The sequence below is a fragment of the Tursiops truncatus genome, chromosome 12, assembly GCF_011762595.2.
Source record: "Tursiops truncatus isolate mTurTru1 chromosome 12, mTurTru1.mat.Y, whole genome shotgun sequence".
Lineage (NCBI taxonomy): Eukaryota > Metazoa > Chordata > Mammalia > Artiodactyla > Delphinidae > Tursiops > Tursiops truncatus.
In genome coordinates this window covers 9503445-9530068 of record NC_047045.1, presented here as the reverse complement: position 1 = coordinate 9530068, position 26624 = coordinate 9503445, and the positions used below count along the sequence as shown (strand labels likewise).

At 42.0% G+C, this 26624-nt stretch overlaps 1 protein-coding gene across 40 annotated transcripts in view; it reads right to left on the bottom strand.

Annotated features, from left to right (window-relative positions):
- Positions 1-404: 404 nt before the first annotated feature.
- RIMS1 (regulating synaptic membrane exocytosis 1) overlaps positions 405-26624 on the bottom strand; it is a 479788-nt gene continuing 453568 nt past the window's right edge. For all 40 annotated transcript variants that reach the window (XM_019929180.3, XM_033867415.2, XM_033867413.2 and 37 more), the window contains 5 exons: positions 9892-10030; positions 7308-7420; positions 3350-3451; positions 2484-2623; positions 405-1233 (listed from right to left, as the gene is read on the bottom strand). In XM_019929180.3, the coding sequence (XP_019784739.1) occupies positions 1015-1233; positions 2484-2623; positions 3350-3451; positions 7308-7420; positions 9892-10030 (713 nt within the window). In that variant the 3' untranslated portion in view covers positions 405-1014. The remainder of the gene's footprint in view (positions 1234-2483; positions 2624-3349; positions 3452-7307; positions 7421-9891; positions 10031-26624) is intronic.

Here is a 26624-nt window from a genome sequence, read left to right as displayed (position 1 = left end):
CTGAGGAGCCCGGGCATTGCTTAAAGTGTCTGAGGCTCAAGTCCATTTCTAGTCACCGTTTTGGGAAGTCAAACATACGGTTTGTACACATGAGCATATACTTGTCTTGTCTTTTTTTTTTTTTTTGGATGTCAGGAAGGAAAAGGCATTACCAGGAGTGTTTCCAAGGTGCCCTGATGCTGTTAGTTTAGCTCCTAGCACTAGCTGCAGGCTCGGTTCTGTAAAAGTATTCCATGCAAAACAGTGGAAAACATAAATAATGTTTTAGAATGCAAACAGATACGCGCTTCATTCAAAAAAAGTGATGCTGTGGTTGTTTGTTTTTGGAAGATAACGTTTTGTTTTCTGGGTTTCTACACATAAAACCTTGAAGGATCATAAAGCGAAAGCTAGTGAAACCCTGCATTGGCCTCATCTTGTCTTGTACACACTCTGAGGAGATGCTACAGAGACTGCTTCAGCCCTTTTTTTTGGTGCTTTTGGAAAAAGAAAGGAAGGGTCTCTGTAAATATCACTAGGCCTGTCTGTCATGACACAGCCAAACACGAGTGGAAATAACAAATACAGTGAAAACCAAACCGAAACAAATCAAGAAAACGAAATCAACAAACAACACACAAATAAACAAAACTTGTCAACCCCAGGGAAATAACACTGCTTGTGGTTTGTGCAAAAAACCGGTACAATACAGCTTTTCACAGAGTGAGAGTTTCCAGTTCAATTTGGGATGTGTGTGTGTGTGTGTGTGTGTGTGTGTGTGTGAATTTGCAGTTTCCCCTCTCTCATTTGTCAGAAGCATCAGTGATTCTCACTAGCACGTTGACTTCCTGTATTTGATAACTGCCTTGTTCTGTCATGTGAAGCCAGGTTTTAAACAACGATAGGGACGTATTATTGAAACACGACTACCAGCAAAACACAAGTTGATTGTCTGTCTCCAACCATTCTTTCGATCATGAAATATCTCGGTTCAGATTATTATCCTGAAGGTAGAGTCTTACTGGTGTGAGTTCATTAGGACCGGATGCAGGGGGGGCCGGTGGAACTTTCCAGAGATGATTGGGAAGCCCGGCGGGTCAGGGGGGTGAGCGTGGGTTCAACCAGTGATGACGGGGGGAAGAGCTTGTACCAGCCGATGACCATGCTGGAAAGATCCAGTTCCTCCAACAAGATCTGGGCCACGCCCATAAAGCATTTGTGATCCATCCTGCCGTAGTCTCCCCAGACAATCACCTGCAGAGACAGACAACTGCAGTAAAGCCTGAGCTTCTCTCCTTCATGTGTGAACAGTTTAAAGCAAACTATTCTGTAAAAGTGAGCCAGTGAGGGAAGCGGGGGAAGTGAATATAACTAAGACCAAGGAGGTATAGTAATAAAAAGGTACTATCCTTCAGGTACTCCAAGAGACACGTCACCAGGATTTTTAGATGTGATGGAACGCAAATCACGTTTCCCTGGTCAGTGAGTGTATTGTCTACATAAACCATGTTAAAAATAAATACGCAAGTTTATGTATATATAAATTCAAAACCGTCTTTAGCAACTACGATCTAGTAAGCAAAGTGCGGGGTCACACAGATATACAAATGAAAATGTGTGCAAGCTAGGAGGGCGAAACAACCCAACGCCCTGTACCATGGCGTGCGTGGATGGCGGAGTATGAGCAAAGGATGAGAATACTCATTAAATTTCTTTTAGATTATGGACTTGTTAGTGAAGGGGCAAGTTGAACAATAATTGTAAGCTGGTGCCCTTGAGGACTTGCCTGACAATGTTGGCTTGATCAGAAGGTTAATAAGTCAGTGACCTCACTGACAATTACCACCTTCTGTCTCCTTTTGGTGTCAGGTAAGATTTCCATTACACTTGCTCCAGGTTCTGTTTCCAACCCTTTAATCCCCAGTGGAGGTTCCCAAATGAACTCACTCAACTGTTTTCCACAGGCAGGGATGGTGAATCTTCCCGTTTCAATTTACTGAGTAACCTTGCCAAGTTATTTAATCTCTGTGACCCTCAGACATAATCGTTAAAATGGGAATAATTGGAGTCAGAACATTTAGAAAAGGAAGCACCTAACAATACACCTGACATTCAACCCGTCCTGAATATTTTCTGGTCCTTTCCTTTCTTCCTCTTTGAATCCCATGTCTCACTCAATAAACTAGTATTGGCACTGGTTGTCCTGATTATCTATCTATCAATTATCTATCTATCTATCATCTATTTATCTACCTACCTAGGAGAGGAAATGGATGGGAAATAGAGCAGAAGTAAAAGAAGAGAATGGAGAGAAGGAAGAAAAGGAGAGTGAAAATTAAAATCTTGTTTTCCATTAGAACCAAAAGATATTTTGAGAGCATATATTACTTATATTGTAAATGAACAATTTGGACTTTATTCTCTTCCTGTTGCACCAGCTCTTCAATGTTGATATGGATAATGGGCCCGTTACAGTGCAAAAAGTCAAACCAGCTATGACTGACCTGAAGGACTTTACCCTGTGGACTTTCGTCAAAAACCAGGGACTGTTGATACAAGGGGTCAAGGGTCTTTCGTGCAATTCTTGTCTTCTTTTTGGCTATGCAGGCCCCGTTCTCCAAAAGATACACTTTGACGTATGGAGCTGAACAAAGGTAACATTAACAGATAAGAAGTTAATCCTTCAAGTTAAATTGTTTTTATTAGAGAATGCTTCCTTAGACAAATAGAGATGCTTGTTGAAAGTTTCCCATTGATTATTTAAACCATTTAAAATTTTCAGTGTTCCATAAATTCTATCCCTTAAAACCCATATGTTACCACTAACGCCATTCTCCTCTTTTGAAGTAAATGCATGTAAAGTTATCCTAAGATTCTGACTGACTTGGTTTATGGCTGGCAATACAAAACAGGTTTATATCTTAAAGCACATTTTATATCTAAAAGCTCATCCTTTCTGTGATTAGAACTGAATTTTTATCCCGCATTTATAAATGGGCAGAAAAAAAAATAACTGACACAGCTAAGAAGCCATCATAACTAAACTTTGTCTTAATACAACAAGACTCTTCCTAATATTTCCTGACAGAGTAACTGTGCAAGGAAAACCCAGATCCACTTTTATGTTGTTCCTTTTTTTTTTTTTTTTTTGCGGTACGCGGGCCTCTCACCGCTGTGGCCCCTCCTGCCACGGAGCACAGGCTCCGGAGATCCGCTTTTCTTTGATCCACAATGAAAGAACATAGAAAAGCTGCCTTGTTAATCAATCAGATAATGAAAAAACAGAGCATGTGAAGTTCAAATGCAGCCAATGTTTTGAGTTTTTGCCCATGTGAGACTCTCTTGTCCAAACGGCAACACCGCTCCTTACCAGGTGTGGATTTGGATCCAGGCTTTTGCGTGAGGCTTCGTGCTCTAATCACTTCAACTTCTAATTGGCCTTTTTTATCCTCCATTCCAATTTGTATATCACCTGTGAGTGGAGGAAGCAAAATGTTTCAGCTTCTTTGCAGTCACATGCAGTTAAAAAAATAGAGGTCCATAAGAGACTCCAAATTTCATGATCTTCATAAATAACTAATATTTTGAGCTCCCCTATACCATTTTCTTTCCCTACCTCCAAATCAGGTTTTGAAATGTTTCTCTTCATTTTTCTGGTGCTGATCTAACTTATGGGAGTCTCATACTGGTTTACAAATTACTTAACTGCAACAATACTGAAGCATTTAAGTGATTCTTGTACTCTAATAAGATTTCTTATCCTTTATGTCATCTATTATATAATACTTCTTAATAAGAAGTACAATTATCTGTGTTTCCATTATCTAGAGAAAACCTCCATTAATGTTTTGGTAAATATCCTAGCAATTTCCCAAGTTCATTCATTCTTTCCTCCTTCTTCCCTTCCTTTCCTCCCTCCCTCCCTCCCTCCCTCCCTTCCTTCTTTCTTTATCTCTCTATCACTATATCTATGTGTCAATCTATCCATCTCTATCTCTCTAACTATACGTGTATCTATGTAGCTATCTATGCATCTATGTATCTATCTATATATCTGTCTATCTATCCACCATGACCATATAGCCTCAATTTATTGACTGTATGAACCACTGAATGGGCATGTCATTACCTATTTAACCAGATCCCTCTGGATGGAAATACAGGTTATCTACATTGCTGTCATCATAAGCAGCATTAGAATGAACAGCTTTATAAAGAATTTTTGCACCCTTGAGCATTTTTGCATTTCTTGAGCATAAATTCCCAGATTTTAAATTGTTAGGTCTAATTGAATGGACATTTAAAAATGCCATGTATATTGCCAACATCCTTTAGAAAGGTTGTACCAGTTTGTACTGTGACCAGAAGAATCTGTCTTTCCCATTTCCCTCAGCCCACTAATACTGTTATGAGCAACATGCCTACTTTTTGCCAATCTGACATTCAAAAAGTTATAAGTAGAATTTCTTTGATTATTAGGGAGGTTGAACATATTTCTAAATATTTTCAATTTTTATTCCTTCTTTTGTATTGCCTGTTTATGTCCTTTACCTATTTTTATAAGATGCTCAACTTTTTCTGAACGATACGATACTTTATCCCCGAAAACGTTAAATATAATTATTTCTAAGTTGTTGTTTTTTTTGTTTTTGCTTTTTGCGCGGACCTCTCACTGTTGTGGCCTCTCCCGTTGCGGAGCACAGGCTCCTGACGCGCAGGCTCAGCGGCCATGGCTCACGGGCCCAGCCGCTCCGTGGCATGTGGGATCTTCGCGGACCGGGGCACGAACCCACGTCCGCTGCATTGGCAGGCGGACTCTCAACCACTGCGCCACCAGGGAAGCCCTCTAAATTGTTTTTAGTTGGTTGAATCATCTCTACTTTCTCAGTTGTGAACTCCTTTTACTTGCCTGGTCCATTGATCAATGCTGTGGTTCTGAATTGTTTATCAGCTTATCGTTTATTGTTTATAATAATTCTGTTTCAGACCTTAGCTCCTGGACTCTTGGGTTTTTGTTTTTGTTTTAATCACATACACACATAGTTTAAAGAGTCAAACTGTTCTCTAAGACTTGTTATTAGTATAAAATATTCCCGGCCTTTCTCTCAACCTCTTGCCTTCCAAAGGTCACGGTTTTCAAAATTCTCAGTATTTTAACTGATTTATTTTTTACTTTTTGGCATTTGCATCCCTATCTCTAAATACCGTACATATATTTTCCTTTTTTCTTCAGTTTTAGATATCATTATTGACCCCCAATTTTGCTCTCTCTCACTGCTTCCTACCCCCACCATATACTTGACATTTTCTGTCATCCTCTTCTCCCAATATCACTATTTATATTATGATTAGGCAACATTATTTGTAGCCGAGTGAACTGGAGTACCATGATTACTTCTCATTTCTTAGACTCTCTTCTTCTTTCCTACACCCACTAAGTGTCTTTTAAAAAGCCCTTGCTGACATTTTTAGGGATGTATCACTGATTCAACCCCTTACTCTCTCCTGGTTGTTTATCTCTTCCATAAAATCAAGTATATCAGGTGTTCTATAGATTCTGTCTTATGAATCTGACATGCTATCGATACAGCTTGGACAGGTTGCTTATAAAGCCCGTTGCAGCTGTTTTATTACATTTTCCTTCACTACCGTCCTGGGTATCCCACCCATTGCTCTCTTGTGTGGAAGCATTTATTTACTGGATGTCATATTCCTCTTTTTTCGTTCACAATTTGTACATTCACTTAGTTCATGTTGTTGAAGTATATCCTCCAATAGCTTTCCGAGCAATGTTGGGTATAAGGAAAATGTTTTGAGGTCATTCCTGTCTGAATATGTGTTTATTCTAGCCTCCTACTTACTTGATGATTTGACTGGCAATTTTAGTCTCCATTGGAAATCAATTGTTACCCAGAATTTCGAAGGCCATGTTCATCTTCTGGATTCCAGTATTATTATTATTATTATTTTTTTTTTTTGCGGTACGTGGGCCTCTCACTGCTGTGGCCTCTCCCGTTGAGGAGCACAGGCTCCGGACGCACAGGCTCAGCGGCCATGGCTCACGGGCCCAGCCGCTCCGCGGCATGGGGGATCTTCCCGGACCGGGTCACGAACCGTGTCCCCTGCATCGGCAGGTGGACTCTCAACCACTGCGCCACCAGGGAAGCCCCCAGTATTATTATTGAAGAGTCCAATGAGAAGCAGAGTTTTGATAGTCTGCATAAAATTATTTTTCCTCTTAGGAAACTTGTGGGGTGTTCTGTCAACCTCTGGTGCTGTAAAATCTCACGGTGATGTCTTTGTGTTGACCTATTCTCATGCGTTTTGCTGACTACTCTATGGGTTCTTTCAAGCTGGAATCTCATGTTCTTCAGGAAATACCTATCTCACATGTTGCATACAATTTTCTCCATTTATCATCTTTTTAAACTTTACATATGGCATATTTTGCTAGTAGACGTTTATCTGGCTTTGGTCTGGAAGTTCTTTCCCACTCCAAGAGTATAGAAACATTAATTTAAGCGATTTTCAGTATTTTCCAGTGTCTTTCTACACCCCGTTTCTCCTTTACAATTGAGTCCAAATTTTTTAAAAAATTAATTAATTTGTTTTCGGCTGCGTTGGGTCTTCGTTGCTGCGCGCGGGCTTTCTCTAGTTGCGGCGAGCAGGGGCTACTCCCCGTTGCGGTGCGCGGGCTTCTCATTGCGGTGGCTTCTCTTGTTGCAGAGCACGGGCTATAGGCACGCAGGTGTCGGTAGTTGTGGCTTGCGGGCTCTAGAGCGCAGGCTCAGTAGTTGTGGCGCATGGGCTTAGCTGCTCTGCGGCATGTGGAATCTTCCCGGACCAGGGCTCGAACCTGTGTCCCCTACACTGGCAGGCAGATTCTCAACCACCGCGCCACCAGGGAAGCCCCTCAAGCATTATTTTTTTTAAGTTCTGAAGTAGGGAGGTAATTTCATTAATATTTTTTTGCATAGCTAGACACTTATGCCAATCTCCTTGATTGAATAATCCATCGTTTTTTCCGTGCTATAAAATTCTACCCTTCTCCTACATTTGGACTTACTGTAGACTCTCTGTCTTAACAGAATTTTGATAATTCAGAGATTAATGACTAACTTTATTCACTTTGCATAGCTCAAGTTAGAAAAATGCATTAGAAATGAGAGTACTCATTTGAAACCTGCAACACCTGAGCTAAAATGTTGCTTCTCTCTTGTATTACTATTATGCTACTTTATTATATTATTATTTTTTTATTATGTTACTTTAGATGATCTTATCAAGCATGAAACATCAGTTTAACTACAGAAAAAAATTATTCTTACCCATTGCAGGGGTGGCGAGGGTTTGGCGGCCAACAAGCTGGGCGGGTCCCAGTCCATCGAGAAAATCACTGAATTGACTATCCGCTCCTAGTCTCACTCCAGGAAATATTAAGCTATTACCAAAAGGACAAAAATCAAGACATTAGATCTTCTAGAATTCTTTTCATTAGCTTCCATTAGATGACGAGTTCTCGTCATGAATCAAACAGTACTTAGGCAATCGCTTTACTTACTGATTCTTTGCATTTCCTCTGAACCAAGCCCATGAAGCCCAGCACTGATTGCGAAAAGGTCTAAACTATCAATTTAAGACCTGATGTTGTTACATAGTATTGAGCAGAGTTCCCTGTGCTATACAGTAGGTCCTTGTTGGTTATCCATTTTAAATATTGCAGTGTGTACATGTCAATCCCAAACTACCAGTTATCCCTCCCCTGCCTCCCTCCCTAAGTTCACCTGAAACTAACACAACGTTGTTAATCAACTATACTCCAATAAAAAATAAAAAGTTTAAAAAAAGACCTGATGTTCTATTCAGGAGAGCTCAGTTATAGTTTTTACTGTAGTAATTTTTCTGCACACTTTACAAATACAAATCCCTACGTAAATGTATCACTGACGTAAGATACAAGGTGCAAAATTTTATGTCATGAACTAATACATAAATAATTGCTCCTGAGCGTTAAGTAACGTTAATGCTAAATGTTAAGAAATGGCTAATAATTTCTTGAATAGATATAGCATAGTACAAATTCTTATTTACAAATCAAAATGTTTAATTTCTTCATTTTTGAAAGAATTAAAATTTCATATTACCTGAGATTTTTATTTAATTCAAATGGAAATGAATTGGTTAACGTAGGTCTATTTCTCACAACACCAGGACTGCTTGGAGCCCCAGGCTACAGGCTCTCCCAGAGCAGTGACTGTGCTCTTGTTTACTGACATCTCCTGGGTAACAAGAACCAGGCTTGTTACATAGTTGGACTTCAATAAGTATTTTTTTGAATAAACAGGTTTCTATAAGGATTGATTGTTTCCAGTGTGCTTTCACACATATTATTTCTTCACAATCAAAGGAATTAGGGTATTAATTATTATCCCATCTAGAGACTATAAAATAAATCTATGAGAGGTTAAGTGGCTTATTCATGGTAAATATTATTAGGTTTGTTAATTTTTACTTTTTAAAAATTTTTATTGGAGTAGAGTTGATTTACAATGTTGTGTTAGTTTCAGGTGTACAGCAAAGTGGATCAGTTATACATACACGTATATCCACTCTTTTTAAGATTCTTTTCCCATATAGGCCATAACAGAGTATTGAGTAGAGTTCCCTGTGCTATACAGTAGGTCCTTATTAGTTATCTATTGCATATACAGTAGTGTGTATATGTCAATCCCAATCTAGATTCGTTCATTTTTATATCCGAAAATAGTGTCTCTAGTTTTCTAGTTGTAGATTGCTTCATAATACTTCAGCAAATATTGGTACTTTGTCAGCAAGTTTAACTACATAACATCATGCCTGCTGATTTTTGTTCTTGGCTGTATCTTGCTGGGAGGACGCATATCACTCATTGGAGCAGATAAAGGGATTCACTAGTTTTAGGATGGGAAAGTCTAGCATGAACATTAACTTGGCAGAATGTGCTTCATTTTCTGAACAGAATAGAAAAATGCCAGTAAAGTAAAATAAATCGTTAATATTAATTAGTAAAAGATATTTGAATGGTAATAAATAATTACGGAAAACTTGTACATGGTCAATCCCCAAGTAACCCACCGTAGGATACTAATTACTTGTTATCTATCATCTTAGTAAAAGTTCAATTTTACCAGAAAAATTCTCAAGCACTGGAAAATGCAGGTTTTGTGCAAGATCTAGATGAAATGGTAAAAATCATGTCAAGTAACCAAAACAAAATTCTAGTTATATTTTTTCAAAATTAATTAATTTCAGGATTAACTAAAATTCTTTAATCAGAAAAATAATGAAGCAGATAGCTTCTGGGCCTTTTTTCCTAAGGTAAAAATGAATTTGTGATGTTTTAAAAACAAGAAGTTTGAAGTTGCTATTATGAGAACGTTAGACTTACAACAACTTAGAGCCCAAAATAGTTTGGAGAAAAGTAGGAATATGGGCAATTAGTTCCACACCTCTAAGTTTTAATTCAGATTTTGGTAACTGGGCCAGACAATGAATTTCCCATATGAAAGAATCCATTCAATGTGGCATTTCTACAATAAACATCCGGTCATGGTCCGTTTATTCACGTTCACCCGCCCTCTTCATCCCTTTGAAATGTCTGTGTGACCAGGGGCAGAGGTGTGTCCGTGTGTGTGTGTGTGTGTGTGTGTGTGTGTGTGTCCGTGTGTGTGTGTGTGTGTGTGTGTGTGTGTGTGTGTGTGTGTGTGTGTGTGTGTGTGTGTATTATCCAAAGAGGTCAGGCTGTTTTCAAATGGATGGTTGACCTCCTGGCTGTATAAGGAAGCTGCAGGATCACCCTGGCGGCCTTGTTGACTGCCCTGTGACTGCAGGACCCTTGGCCCCGGGCCACGTGGGTGTGCAGAAGCCTCTTACTTTCCCTCGGAGCTGTAACTGTTGATGCTGCCGTCCGTAGACTCCCGGCTCGGCTGCCTCACCATCTTTCTCATCTCGGCTGCCATGCCCGTCTCTGTGCTTCTCTGGATGGTGCTTTTTAACTTCTTGTGGCCTGACTCTGACAGGAGAGAGTAAAAGAAACTCTAAGTTTGTTTTAGACGATTCCCCCTGAATATCGATTGATTCCGCAAGTACGATAGTTAGTTATGCATATAATTAAAAATCTACGCAGAAAAGTAGTGTCCAAGAGAATACTCTGATTAATTCAATCTCTTTGCCAAAGGATGCTTTGGCCAAGGGGGTAGCAGCGGAAGGCAGACCAACTGTCTGTATCCCAATAAGGCAAAATGCACTCCTTGTATTACTGCTGCTGAAGTTGTCAACTTCAGTGAAAAACTGGATTTTGCACGAACCGTTCTGTGGAACCTAACAGGTTTCTCCTAATCAGGGATGCTCCAACTGCATAGGGACAAACCTAAATGAATGGACCATGTCCTTTAAAAGAGAAGAGGCACTTGGAACTCAGCGTGAAAAATACCGCTGTGTTGGTACTGCCAGTCCTCACAAAGAAAAAAAAAGCAGCACCTTATTTAAAGATTTTTGCAACACCGTAACATAGACGATCTCATCTGACATGACACAGAGGTAACCTATGTAGGCAGAACAGGTACTATCTTAATTCCAGGCTTCGCAGCTATGCGTGGCCTTTCACCCCAGCTGTAGCCTTCTGACAGCAGTTTTGGGCTGTCTCTCTTTTTGCACTGTGAATCATACTGGCTGATTATTTCCTTGATAAACTCTAAGTTCAGAGCAACTTTCTTGAGCCCCTTTGAAATGCACGAGCCAGTATACTATTCACAGCAAGGATGTGGAATCCTAAAACATTTATTTGATTAGAGCAATATCGAAAGGTTAGACAAACCGTTAGACTTTTACAACCTGCCATGCTTTTTCTACCTACACATTCTATATGCATTTCTCGTTTTCTTTCCATTTTATTTTCACATAGTATCATTTAATACCCATGAATGATATATGAAACATGCTCTATGTACATAACCACATCCATAAAATACATACATATGTGTATACATATAACCTTTTCAGTCCTCATAAAACCCCTGTGAAGAAGATGCCTAAAAACATTCCTAAATAAACTGTATGAAAACTGAACGTTTTCCTCTCATTTTGGGTCACTGCAACACTTTTGTAAATTGTCTAACAAAAGATGTCGTGGGTTATAGCCTATGGACTCAATGTGGAATATTCTCTATATAACAGTCATGCTGCGTAAATTGGAACATGTCACTCCCTTCTCAAGATCTTCTGATGGTTTATCAATCAAAATTAAAAGAAAGTCCAAACTGTTATCATGGCTCCAAAATGCATATGATCGGGTCCCTGGTTGCCTCTCAGACCTTCCCTCCCCCCATCCCACGTGGTCACTGTCCTTCCCTCAACGCTGCCTTCCTTGCATTTGCTTGGACACCCCAAGCATGCTGCTTCTGGGCGCTTTGCCCTGAGTCTGTCCTTCTGATTTTCTTGTTTATTCAGGGCTCTGCTCCAACATCACCTCCTCAGGGAGGCTTTTTCTTATCCTCATCATTCTTTATCCCCTTGCCACACTTTATATTTCTTCATGACGCTGCTCCGTCTGCTAGTAAAGCTTCATTTGTTTGTTTGTTGTTGTTTCACCAATTTGAAATTAATTTCTACAAGGAGGGGGACGTGGGGAATATCCCTCACCGTTATCCTTAGTATCTCGAACAGTGGTATGAGTCACAGCTCTCATAAGAAAGTGCATTTTCTCATCCCACTAAACACAATTATACAATACAAACAGGTCTATATTCTTTTAAAGATGGTACTGTTTCATTGTATGGTTATGTGGCATCACAATTAAACCATCTCTTTACTGATGAGCATTTGGGATGTTTCCAGTGGTTACAGGAGTCTTTATAGAGCAAATTTTTAGAAGTTGAAATGCTAGTGAATGGGTAGGAATCTGTTTGATCTTATTAACTGTTTCTAACTTGCCGTTTAGAAACCTTGTAGCAACCTTCCCATGGACGTACCCATTTTCTCGCCTATGGCTCTGGACTCTCCACCTGTCCTCTTTCTGGTCTCTGTGTTGCTCACTGGACGTGTCACTGTAGAATTTGTCCACTTCCTCGAGGCAGGGACTTCACCTTTGGCCACACTGGGTGCTGTTTAGCTTAGTCTGGGTGTTTGTTTATGTGTATCCTGTGCCTCCTTCTTACATGTAGCTCCTGTATGAAGTCACCGTGTAGAGCAATATTCCATCCCTGCGTGCATATTGGCCGCACCCCACCTGAGGGGAAGGGGCAAGCTCCCAGGGCGTATTGCCCAAGTGAGCCAACTTGAATCGTGAAAAATGTTTACCCCAGGCAGCCTGAGGCAATAAACGAGGGCAGAACACCAAATTCTATGGAAAATCATGAGGTTGACAGCTAGAAAAATGAGGGCACATTTTAAATCTATATGGTGGGGGAATACTGAAAACTGGAGAGAAACAGTTAAGAGAATCAGCTGCAAGGGGTTCAGGTTAGAGTATCTGTTCATTCAGTTGTTCATTTATTTACCCATCCATGCATCCATCCATCCAACAAATATTTACTAAGTACCAACCAGGTGTCCCACACTGTTCTAGGCGCTGGGTATATACTGATGAGTAACAGATTTTCTGCCGTCATGGAGCTTACATACGTGTGTGTATACAAGCAAGGCAATGATCAAATCAACAAATATACGTAATAAGCCTGGTAATCTGTGCTACAGATAAAAATAGGCAGGAGAAGGGGGATGGAGAGTGTCGGGGGCAGAGCAGCAATGGTTTTATTAAAAAGGGGGTCAAGGTCTCATCAAGCATCAGTCTGGAGGACGTGAAGGGACTGGATGGTGGCCCCCACGGCTGGGTTGGTCCTGGTGGCTGTACTGGGGAGGCTGAGTGACGATGGTCAGGAGGGGCCGCTGTCTGGTCAGCAGCCCCCAGTCCTCAGGTTTCCTCTGCAGTGTTTCCGGTGCTGGTTCTGAGTCCGGCCAGGAGGCTCTGTGTGCCTGGCCATCCAGATGATGGGGAGAGGCTGTCAGAGCCTGGCCTCTCCTGCATTTCCTAACACCTGTTACACGTGGTTGTCATGACATACGTGTTCAATGAATGAAAAGAAAAAATTTAAAAGTGAAGAGTTCTTTATCAATTTGTATTTTTAATGGCGATATCAAGTTTTCTCAAAGAAAGGTGTATCTACAGGGTGTTCCCGAATCCTTACAGCAGTTTTAAACCTTCATAGCTTTCAAAATGTAAGTGCTACACACTTTGCAAAACCATCATTTAAGAGGTTGGTTACTGAACTTTCTTTTATACTTATTTAATTTTGTGGATTTGAGTAATAGTTTTTCATTTTAACGTTTTTGTTTTAGTCCTTCTGAAGATGGCAATCATGGGCCGTTACCTCTCGTCTTACTCATGTTAATAGATATGCATCACAAGAGCTCTGATGCACTAGACAATTGTAGAAGGCCCGGGTAACAGCTGGGGAAACAATTCCAGCCATGAATCTGTCTGATTTATATTCCAAGGGCTCTCTTATTATCCGGAATGTAAGGGCTGGAAGGAACATTGTTATATAGATGTGGAAACTGTACGTTTGGAGAAGTATAATTCATGCAGCAAATATCTGTCCAGCACTTGCACTGGTCCTTGCCTTTTCTGGACGCTGGTGATACAGCAGTGATCACAACCGACACGAACCTCTGCCTGATGGAGCTTACATTCTAGTGGGAACAAAGGCTTGTTCAGCATGCCCCTCGTTAGCCCAGAAGCTGGATGAGAAACCTGATGTTCTGAACCACAGTCTTGTGATCATTCCATTATACCACAGTTTAGGAAAACACAGTGTCTGATCTGATTAATTTTACAAACAGAGCAATAGTTTAGCTACACAGATATTTTCATGTATACATTTTCATAAGGGCTTACAAGTTCATCTGAAAACATTGTTAGAATCACATATATTCTATACAAGTGTATATAATTATTTGTATTCATCTCCCTATAATTATAGCATATATAATATGTTACATATGTCATTTTTAATACCAATATAATGTATTAAACCATTAAATATGTTACATATGTCATTTTTAATACCAATATAATGTATTATAATATAATATATAATATTATATTATATATTATATATATTATATTATATTATAAATATAATATATAATTATAATATAATATCAATATAATGTATTAAACCATTAAATATTAGAAAATACTGTTATGTCTGTTCAAGATACCACCAGTATTTAATAATTACTTGTATCCACTGAAGAATCATTAACCAGATAAAGACATGAAGTTTGCTCTCAAATGATGTCATGAAACCTTTGACCTGAAACTTCTGTCCTAAGTACTATACAAAGAACAAAAGGATTAGAAAACTTGTACATTCACAAACACACAAAAATCAGTAAAATCCAATTATTGGGGGTAAGTATTTTACACATGCTTCAGAAGAGCCGATTTTCTCTCACAGAATGTTCCAAAATGTGTCCTATTTATATATGAACTCTCCCTTTTCATATTTAGAGATGCTACATTTAGAAACAACTTATTGACTTATTAATTCATTCTATAAATGCTCATTAAGCACCAAGGGCCTATAATCTAACAGGCATCGTTCTAGGTGTTGGAGCTACACCAGTAATAAGACAGGATATCACATACCATAAATAACTGAAACAGGTCGGGTAACATGATAATTTTCGACAAATATCACATGACATCACTTACATGTGGACTCTGACAAAAAAGATACAAATGAACTCATTTACAAAACAAAAATAGACTCACAGACATAGAAAGCAAACTTAGGGTTGACAAAGGGGGAAGGGGGAGGGATAAATCAGGAGTTTGGGAGTAACATATACACACTACTATATATAAAATAGATAAACACCAAGGACCTACTGTATAGCACAGGGAACTCTACTCAGTATCTTGTAATAACCTATCATGGAAAAGAATCTGAAAAAGAATAAATAGGTATATAGATAGATAGGTATATGTATAACTGAATCACTCTGCTGTACACCTGAAACTGACATGATATTGTAAAGCAACTATACTTCAATTAAAAAATAAAGATAGCATAAATTAATATAACTTAATAATATAAATTATCGTTTTAAAAATGATAATTTTAGATACTGGTAATCATCATAAAAAAATAAAGAAGAGCCGGTCTCAGTCCAGTGAATTCCTTTTGATCAGCTGGGCGGGGGAGGCCACTTGTAGAAAAGGAGGTCGCCGTGCAAGGGTCTGAAGGAAGGATATTCCAGGCAGAGGAGTAAGAGGCGGACCCTGAGGAGGGCCTGACCTCCCCTGGCGGGTCTGAGACGTGCGCGGGGAGAGGCTGGCGGGGAAGAGGCTGGCGGAGCAGCCCCGTGGGCGGCCGCGGGGACTCTGCGCTGACCGTGACGGGAAACCAAGGCGAGGGTCACGGTCTGATCTCCCTTCTCCAAGGGCCCCTCGAGCTGCTGTGTGGGAATGAACTGCAAGAGTAGGAGTGGAAGAAGCAGGGGACGGGGAAGCTTTCCTACCTAAGGAGAGAGAACACGGCGGTCGCGGTCGCGGCTGGGGGAGCCGCAGTGATACGCGAGGAGGGGCTTTGAGCTTGTCCTGCGGTGGAGCTGACAGCCCGAGCGCGCTCTGGTCCAGGAAAACTGGAACAATCACGAGCGTCTAGGTTTTCGGTTAGGATAACTAGTTGGATGACGGTGCCACTTACTGGAAAGGGAGAGGAACTCGTTGTAGGGGGTCGAAATTCTGAGTTCTCAGGTGGACGTTCGGCGAGGGGGGGGGGGTCCCCGAGATAGCGGCGCGGAGAGTAAAGCAGGAAGAAGATGTACAAGTCCAGGCACGAGAGTCAGCTCAAGGCTGGAGAGGTTGGGAGGCAGCAGACAGACAGGACGCACCGGCATGGGCATGCAGGTGGGATAAAGACCTGAGGTGCCAGTGTTTAACAGGGAGGCAGCGCAGCGGAGCCCGGGGTACATCCACATTTAAAGGTCTAGAAGAAAATCAAGGCTGCTAAGGGGTCTCCAAGGGAAGACCTTTTAAGGTTTGGAGAAAAAGAGGTACGTGTCGCGGTGCGCAAATCAGAAGAGTGAAGTGTTACAGGAAGTAAAATCATTAAGGCTCGATTACTACTTAGAACTTCAGTACGGAGCAGACACACAGACACGATGACGGTGCCTGCCTCCATGGGTATCACTGATTTCGAGGGGGCCTGGGGGCCTGAGGGGAAGCATCAATTAGAAGACAGGGCGAGAGATGAGACTGCAGAGCAGCGCCTGGCCCGTTTCCAAAAGGTTTGCAGTCATTGAGAGACAGTATCTGGAGAGTCACATAGGATGAGAGCAGGTTGTCTATTTTTTAAGTCGTGTGGTATCAGAGCTTGTTTCTATGCAGGGGGGAATCGACAAATGCCCAGGATGAAACACAACAGTTCCGGGTCTAATATTATTGGTTGGAGAGGTGGATAAAGATAGATCATGTCCGATAAATCATCTTTCAGTCAGAGCGGTCTCTAATGCCAAACGAATAGTCAATTCCATCCATCAACTGGAAGAGTCAGTAAAAGAATACCACCTAATGGATTAAACAACTGGAGTCCAAAAGATAAAAGTAATAATGTCCTGTCAAGTCACACAGAGAAACCTACAGAGTAAGTGCCCCTTTCTGGTGACCCTGAAAGTAACAAATGAGGTCAGCGATAAGATTTACTTTTTTATACGTACAGTGACAAAATTCAGTTATTTTTAACAGAAAAGTTGTGGATAATCTGATGTTTTGTTCATTCACTCCTTTATTGACTGATTCAAGGAACCGTTTCCTGAGCGCTTCGGGCCAGTGCTGTGTATATAAACGTGGAGAGGAAAGAGGCCCTGATTCCAAGCAGCTCGCGGCCTCGTAGGAGCGACTGGCAAGTACATGTTTAATTGTGATTCAGTGTAAGTGCAACACGGAGGATTTATTTTATATCTGTTTGGCTTTAGGTATTTACCTTAGGTAAACCCAATAATACAGAGAGAGGAGGAGAGGGCAAGAAAGAGAACAGTTTAAACAGTGAGGGGTGTCTGCGGCTTGCTCTGCCACTGGATGAGCACATAACCGAGCAGAATCAGGAGGTGAGAAATGCAGACGTTCTCTTCCTTCGCTTGATTTCAGTTCCTGGGGAGAATTCCAGAGTTTATGATGAGCTCTAAAATCGGCTGCCTAAACACAAACCAACTACTTCATCTGCTGTGCAAACAAAGCAGCAGCAAAACAATCCAACTGACAGGACTGGACTCCCTGAGACACCGCGGGTTGGAATCCAAGGGATTTTCAAAGGAAAGTTTAACTCCACGCCGATGGTGAAGGGGGATTTATATTTCAGGCCAAGAGAGCAGCATATGTAAAGGTCCTTGAGAGGGATGCATTTACAGGTTGACCCGAGTTCAGTGAGCGGTGGGTGCGGCCCGGGAGGCCCTCACGTGGCCTCCGACCTGATGCTCTCGGGATGCATGGTTAGGTACCGTTGGGGCGGCTGTTATATGAGTAGTGATGTTATATTAGTACGGATTCTTATTGACCTCGAGGTCTTGGTCCTCCCAGTGCCAGCATTAACCACACACAGCTGTGTGTACTTTGTATTATGCACAACACACCACAGATCTCCAGAGACCATTCTTTACAAGAAAAGACCCAGCAATTCTGTTGGTGTCAGATGCTTTCCGTGTCCACATAGTCGGAAAGTTTTATTAGGCAGTCGGTTCCCACAGTGCCATGGTAGGGTTTTTGGGTAATTTTTAAACAAACAAACAAAAATGTTCCTTTTGTGCTGGGCCAAGGTTCTTGATGATATTTCATCCCATGCAAGATAAGTACAACTTGTAAAAGTTTCATAGGTCCGAAGAATATTTTTAGAACATCGCAAGAGGGTTCTTGGACTTTTATGGTTTCCCTCATTCATTCTCCCATTTAATGCTACAAGCCATAACGTCTACTGTTTCTCTTTCCTCTTCCCATTTTCCAAAGAGGTTTATAATGAAAGATACACAGTGCTCAAAAAGCTAAAAATAGGATGGTTCAGAATCTTTTTGTGAGATGGATGGAATAAGTGCCCTTGATGAGATTTTCAGAATTCTTCCAGTCTTTCCCAGTGATGTAGCCAAGCTCCCTTATTCCATTCCCATAACCCGAAAGAGGCAAGGTGTTTCCTTTGCCGCCACACACCTTAAGTTCTCTGCAGATATGGCTTTAGAAAAGGGGCTGGTCCGTGCTGATCACTGACCTTTGCTTTCCAGCCCACCTGTGGCTAACAGCTGTTCTCTGGTGAGAAGCCCGCATCGTTCTGACTGCCCAGAACACCTGCCGTCAGACCTGCTTACTCCACTCACCATACTGAGCTTTCCAGGAAAACATTCGCTACTGCGACCTCAGCCTTTCCTCTTGCCCAGCTGGTGAAAACGTGAGCAACACCAAGTCCAAGATGGGCTTTTAAATAATCTGCATATTAAATTTAATAAGGCTGCCCCCAAATATTTAGGTAAAGAGGTGGACAGTCACAGAAACACACCACCTGCTCCCCATCCTGTTCTGGCTAGAAGCGTCAGGGAGGGGCATTCACGTGCTGGACACCTCACTGCTGCAAACCGCTTGGCGTCACAGCCTCCATTTTCCCAAAGTGTGTCTGTGGCCTGGACTGAACTGCATCCCACTTCCCAACCCTGCCCCCAATTCATAGGTTGAAGTCCTAACCCTCAGCTCCTTACAGGATGACTGTGTTTGGAGATACGACCTTCAAAGAGGTGATTAAGTTAAAATCAGCCCCCTAAGGAGGCCGTAATCCCACGTGACTGGTGTCCTTACAAGGAGAGATCAGGACGCACAGAGAGGCCACGATGCCCAAAGGCAGCAAGACGGTGGCCACCTGCAAACTGAGGAGAGAGGCCTCAGGGGACACCGCACCTTGATCCTGGACGTCCAGCCCCTAGAACCGTGAGAGTATAAATTTCTGTTATTTGAACCACCCAGTCTGTGGTATTTCATTATGGCAGCCCGAGCAAACCAATACATCTAGGGAGTGGATACTGTATAAGGTCATCTTGTTCGATAAATGTGATGATTTAAATACAAGTTAAAGCGCCTGGCGATAAATAATCACCTAATTTGTCTGAGGACGAAATTAAGCCCCCAATACTGGGATGGACTTATTGCAGCTTGTCTTGATTAAAAAGGGATCTGAAGCAGTGGTCCCTGACCTTTTCGGCACCAGGGACCGGTTTCATGGAAGACAATTTTTCCACGGGGGTTGGGGTTGGTTCAGGTGGTACTGGCAGCGATGGGGAGCCATGGGGAGCAGCAGATGAAGCTTCTCTCGCCTGCCCACTGCTGACCTCCTGCTGTGCGGTCCGGTCCCTACCAGGCCGTGGACCGGTACTGGTCCATGGCCCGGGGCTTGGGGGCCCCTGGTCTGAAGTATTACATGGATATGCCTAAATTGCTTATTAACAACTCAAAGTTCAGAAAATAAGGCCTCAAATTTATTTGCGACTGACGAGGGATTAATCTCCAAAATATACCAACAGGTCATGCAGCTCAATATCAAACAAACAACCCAACCAAAAAATGCGCAGAAGATCTAAATAGACATTTCTCCAAAGGAGACATACAGATGGCCAAGAAGCACCTGAAAAGATGCTCAACGTCACTCACTAGTTATTAGAGAAATGCAAATCAAAACTACACTGAGGGGCTTCCCTGGTGGCACAGTGGTTGAGAGTCCACCTGCCAATGCAGGGGACACGGGTTCGTGCCCCGGTCCAGGAAGATCCCACATGCCGCGGAGCGGCTGGGCCCGTGAGCCATGGCCGCTGAGCCTGCACGTCCGGAGCCTGTGCTCCGCAACGGGAGAGGCCACAGCAGTGAGAGGCCCACGTACCGCAAAAAAAACACAAAAAAACAAAACTACAATGAGGTATCACCTCACACCAGTCAGAATGGCCATCATCAAAAAGTCTATAAACAATAAACGATGGAGAGGATGTGGAGAAAAGGGAACCCTCCTACACTGCTGGTGGGAAGGTAAATTGGTACAGCCCCTATGGAGAACATTATGGACGTTCCTTAAAAAACTGAAAATAGAGCTACCATATGATCCAGCAATCTCACTCCTGGGCATACATTCACATAAAACTATAATTTAGACAGATACAGGCGTCCCTATGTTCATTGCAGAACTATGTACAATAGCCAAGACATGGAAACAATCTAAATGCCCATCGACAGATGAATGGATAAAGCAGATGTGGCACATGTACACAATGGAATACTACCCAGCCATAAAAGAGAATGAAATAATGCCATTTGCAGCGACACGGATGGACCTAGAGATGATCATATTAAGTGAATAAGTCAGACAGAGAAAGACAAGTACCATATGGTATCACTTAAGCGTGGAATCTAAAAAAACGATACAAATGAACTTATATACAAAACAGAAATAGACCCACAGTCATAGAAAGCAAACTTATGGTTACCAAAGGGGAAAGGTGGGGAGCGATAAATTAGGAGGTTGGGATGGACTTGTACACACTACGGTGTATAAAATAGATAACCAACAAGGACCTACTGTATAGCACAGGGAACTCTACTCAATATTCTGTAACAACCTAAATGGGAAAAGAATCTGAAACAGAATAGAGATATATGTATACATATAACTGAATCAATTCGCTGTACACCTGAAATAACACAACATAAATCAACTATACTCCAATATAAAATAAAAATTAAAAACAAAGAATGAGCAAATACAGTAAAAGTCCTCCTAGACAAAAAATACCAAAACCAAACCAAACCAAAAAAAAACCAATTTGATACTTAGAAAATAAAGCCTCAGATTTATTTGCCCAGGAGTAAAATACATCACATTTAGATCAAATCCATTTTTTAACTCTTCTTTGTTCTAAATTAACACTTTAATTGAAGCTGGATTTCACTTATTGCGTGTAAATCTAGAATAGCTACTTAACTGTCTGCCATCCTGACTGTAAAAATACAACAATACTTCAGGCTGAAACCTAGTAAAAAGCAAATGTTTTATTGCATGTTTCAGGTTTTTCCTCAAAAAAACAAAAGTTTAAACTCAAGGGACTACTATTCAGGGAATCTTTCCTCTCTTCCAGTTTCCAAAGGCAGCCTAATACACTCCACATTGGCTGGATCGGAAACGGTTTGAGGGGCAGCTCTGGAGTCAGACCATCTGGATTCAGGTCCCAGCCCCACCCCGTATTAGTTCTGAGCCTGTAGGCGGCTTACTTAGTCTCTCGGTGTCTCCCTTTCCTCCTCCATGAAATGGGGGGATTGTCTTGGGCAGTAAATGAGACGATCAGGTAAAGCTCTAGGGTCGGTTCCCAGCACTATTGAAGTTACCTACTCTTACCCTGTAAGACCTCAAGGTATTTGGCATAGATTAGGTCTCCAAGCTGAATGACTCTAATTCCCCGTGTTCAACTCAAAGCACAGCTTTCTGTATCTTTCACATATTTAACTCAAATGCTCTTTAGAATGAAGCATAAGTAAGTGGCAACATGTCACAGAGACTCTTCATGCCCCACGTATCCATCCTTACCCTTCTCTCCAGTGATAGAACTTCCCCCATCCTCCCAGCTAAGGCCTGGCCACATTTCCCTTCCCTTCTCCCCTCTCCATGGGGATATGATGGTAGGAGCTGCAGCAGCCACTTTGAAAGTCAGTATGGGAGCATGTGTTGAAGCTGGCAGAGCCTGGGCCAGCCCCAGATGGGATGGTGCACCGGCACTATTACATGAGGGTCTTGATTAAGCCACTCTATTTGTAGGTGTCTTATTACAGCAGCCTATCCTGTACCACAGTACATAGTATTCTAAATAAAATCAGTGTGGATTTGAACAAAGATAAAATAGTAGTTTTGTGAAGAGTATGCTCAATTCTCTAACTTTAGATCTGAGACTTGAATTACTGAATCGACCCCTGACAGTCTCCTATGTAGACAAATAAGGCTCCTCTTCTAACAAGAGAGTTAGTAGAGAATTTTCTTCTCTGTGTTGTTTCAGAGAATGTGGGGTTCGAGGGGGAGAGTCTAGCAATACATAATGTTAATATCATCATTGTGTCAGGTACTCTGCAGGATACAATACATAGAGGGGTCCTTTCCTAGTAGCTTAATATTCTGAAACAAACATGTGCAAACGACGTTCCTAATTATAGTGTGGCAATGACCTCACTGCACTAGTTACTATGGGCAGAAAAGAGAGTTTGAGATCACAAAGGACATGAGTAAATTTTTTTCTATATTGTATAAAACAAAGTAGGTTCCCAGCTTCTCACCACGTTCCTTCCAACCAATTGGATGGATTTTCATCAACATCTGGATGGTCTGATTTGAAATATGGGCTACGTGGCACATTTGAGATTCTTTTCAGGAATTTCAGAGACCCAGCGGGGCAACTTAAAGAGACAGGTGGGAATTCTTGAGAGAGTCTGAGCCAGGGGTACAGCTGATCTCGGGGAGACTTGTCCTATGTAACCAGTCACCATTGATGGAGAGGGCCCCATGTTGACTCAAGGTCGGAGCATCAGGCACCCTAAATAGTGGGTGATGGGCCAATTGGGTAGTTTCTTATCTGGGGACTCAGTGTAGCTTGAACCGGCCACAGAGCAGGAATTAATTGTGTTCAGGCTTACGACCTTCCCAACCCACAGCGGAAAATCAGGCAGCACATGTGTCTGTGCATCTCTGTACAGACGGAGGGACATATAAACTCAGAACAACTTACAAGACAATTACTGAAAGGAAGGAATGAATACTGTCCAGAGAAACGGGACAGAATAAAATGGGTTTAACTAGCTCTTAAAGGCAAAGTTCACGTGAAGAGGAGTCTGTGGTTCCCTCCCACCTTCTTAGTTACGCACATTTATCGCAGGGGCACGAGCCGTGATTTCCTAACAGATGGGATGGATATAAAGGGTCTGCATATCCAACAAACTTTGACAAAGATCAAATTACAAAATGAGTTAATCAGTACAGTTAAGTACAACCTATGATATTCTAGGCACTAAGAAAAGGTCATCTCAGTAGGACCCTTAAATCCTCCATTTGTGCTTTCCAGGGTCCCGCTCAGTCCCTCCTATGGCCCTGCTCTTTCACAGAGGATGGAGTCTTTCCCTCCGCGGGGATCAAGAGGATGTGCCCACCCACCTGCCCACGTGCCCCCTTCTACACTAAGCCTCCAGATCCTTGGGAGCCTAGAATTTCCTACCCAGATGGCCACGAGCCCATATCCGGGGCCAGCCCATGTATCTTTCTGGGGTCCAGCCTCCTAAGGATGGACAGCACCACCAATGTGGATGCCTCAAAGTCCAGGTGGGTGTACGGCAGGGCCAACGGGTGGGAACAGAAGGGGTGGGTGGAGGTCCCAGCAGGAGATGAGCCACGGCCAAGCCCAGAACTCTGCACAGTCAGAATTCTAAATTGAAACTTGACCTCCTTGGTCATTACAAAGATCTTTTTGTCAGTAGGAAACTAAAAGACCTTTTATTGAGCACTTTGTTAGCTTGGTTTACAATTTTTAAGTGACTTAGTGTATGTGGGCTTCTGTTTCTTGATCAGGCCCAAGCCTAGAGTCTCTCACGGATAAAACTGTCTCACGCTTCATAATACAAGGAAAACCTTTCTTTGATTCATGTGAAGGATTATTATTAGAAAAAAATCTGCTGGGTATTTTTTTTCTTTTTTAAAGTGAGTGAGTTTTTTTTTTAAATTAATTAATTAATTTATTTTTGGCTGTGTTGGGTCTTCTTTTCTGTGCGAGGGCTTTCTCTAGTTGTGGCAAGCGGGGGCCACTCTTCATCGTGGTGCGCGGGCCTCTCACTATCACGGCTTCTTTTGTTGCAGAGCACAGGCTCCAGACGCGCAGGCTCAGCAGTTGTGGCTCATGGGCCCAGTTGCTCCGCAGCATGTGGGATCTTCCCAGACCAGGGCTCGAACCCATGTCCCCTGCATTGGCAGGCAGATTTTCAACCACTGCGCCACCAGGGAAGCCCCTGCTGAGTATTTTTATATGGAGTTTTGATCAGACTCTGGAACACTTCCGATAAATTTTGATGATAAACCCCCAGGCGAGGTCTGTGGGAGTCACAGCATCCTGTTCTCTTTCAAGGTTTTCCATCCCATCAGTTCAGGAAACTTGGGAGGGGGGAAGTAAGGAGGAGAGGTGCATCACAACAGTTACTACAGATAGTAATCACTGGGTGTGCATCTCTCTGAAGACTCGCCGCTCTGTCCCTCTGGTTGGTGATCTCCACAATGTTGGGACACTATAGACCCAGAGGGAACATTCCTCACGGAAACGGGTGGCGTAAGAGCAGGGCAGCAGAATTTATACTTCGCAGAATAAAACGGGATGTGCTGGCACATACTGTGATGTCTGGTTTACGATCCTCATATACTTGGCTATTTCTCTACGGAGTTTTAATGGTATGTGAAAGCGTTATTTGCTAAGATTTGATTAAGCAGAGAATCCAAAGAAAACGGAGGCACTGGGATCAATCTTTTTGAAGCTATATATTTGGAAATTGTTGTCTTTTTTTTTAACCCTAAAATTTTCAGGAGAAAGTTAATTCAGAGGCGCTAACAGCCCTCTCTTTTCTTTCGCATTTATAAAATTAAGAGGTAAGAAACACAGGTTGTCAGAGAGACCTCTTTCCTATTGGTAGCTTTTAAAAATAATCCAGTTTTCGTTTTATTAATAAGGACATTCAGAACTTCACTGGTCCATGGGATACTTTCAATTCAGTAGCAAAGATTACAAACATGTTCACTGGCAAACTTCCAGGGGGTCAGCAGACAGAAAACGGTGCAGAAATCTCACACAGGTGGTAACTTAGCTATAAAACGACCCGTACTCACTGCCCTATCCTACCCAGACCTTATCCCACTACCACGGAGACCTGCATACAAACAATGGAGATTGCGTGTGCCATTGCAGGAGAAGCAAAATCAGCTGGAGAAAGTAAGAACTGCTGAAGGTGGCTGGAATCTCCCCAAATATTATCATCTGGAAATGTTTCACTTCAGTTTGTTATATCATAATTGGAGGCTTATTTGGATTTCTGTTTACTAACTATATTTGACTGTACAAATTAGTTCATCAGCTTAATTTCTAACGCCTGTTCTAGAGGATGGGCATAACATTTTTTTAAAAAGTAGTTATATCTATTTACTGAGTGATCAGAAAGGTAATTTATGCTTTAAGAGGAGGGAAAATATATCAAGATTACTAGTACGCATAGAAGGAGTTAAGTTGATTCAGGAGAACAATTGCAGATTCTAAGTGGAAAGAGGAGAGTGAATTATTCAGTGGGAGAGGGCAGAGGGAGACAGAGAAGAGAGACCACTTTTCCTGGGGCAAAAGAGACCACAAGAGTGAGGGTGGCCATCAGCACGGCGGATTCTGAGCAGCTGGTCTCTGTAAAGCAAAGCGCTCTGACAATTTCATTTCAGGCTGGCACGGAGATCAAACCATGCCCAAGAGGATGAACAAAACAAGCGGCAAAATGAGCAAGTTAAGTAAACAGTGGTAATTGGAGGCCTGGCCACACAGGTCTTGGGAGTAATTTGGGGGCTGGCTGTGCCCCAGTGATGGAGAGAGTCCATGAGTGACAGGGACATCGCTTATGTACAAAAGGGTCAACGTGGGCCGGTTGAGAACCTGCTGGCTGGCGGATTCTCTACTGACTGTGGTTAAAATGTGTTAAATAAATACCATATGATATCACTTATGTGTGGAATCTAAAATACGACACAAATGAACCTATCTACAAAACAGAAACAGACTCACAGATGTAGAGAACAGACTTGTGGTTGCCAAGGGGGAGGGGGGTGGGGGAGGGAGGGATTGGGAGGTTGGGATTAGCAGATGCAAACCATTACATATAGGATGGATAAACAACAAGGTCCTACTGTATAGCACAGGGAACTATATTCAATAGCCTGTGATAAACCATAATGGAAAAGAACATGGAAAAGAATGTATAATATATGTGTATAACTGAATCACTTTGCTGTACAGCAGAAATTAACACAACACTGTAAATCAACTATACTTCAATTAGAAAAAGTATAAGTGTTAAATAAAACATAAAGTTGCACATCCAAAGAGCAAGAGAAAACCCTTAGGAAATAAAAAGAAAATGCTTGTTGGATAGAAAAATTGGTAAATCAGAATATTAAAAATTTGGGGTCTTTAATTTTTACCCTTCTACCATCCATCTTTAGAAAATTAGGTGAACAAGAACTTGAAACATACAATAGGATAAAAGCCTAAAATGTGTGCTGATGACAGGAAACTCTGGTGACCAAGGCTCACCAATCTACACTATGGTGTTGCCTATCTCTTAAGGCATATAAGGAGTTAACTGAACTATGTCAAGCTGTATTTAAAGATTCTGTGGGTGGGACTTCCCTGGTGGTCCAGTGGTAAAGAATCCACCTCGCAGTGCAGGGGACGCGGGTTTGAACCCTGGTCAGGGAACTAAGATCCCACGTGCCGCGGAGCAACTAGGCACGCGTGCCGCAACTACCGACTCTGCA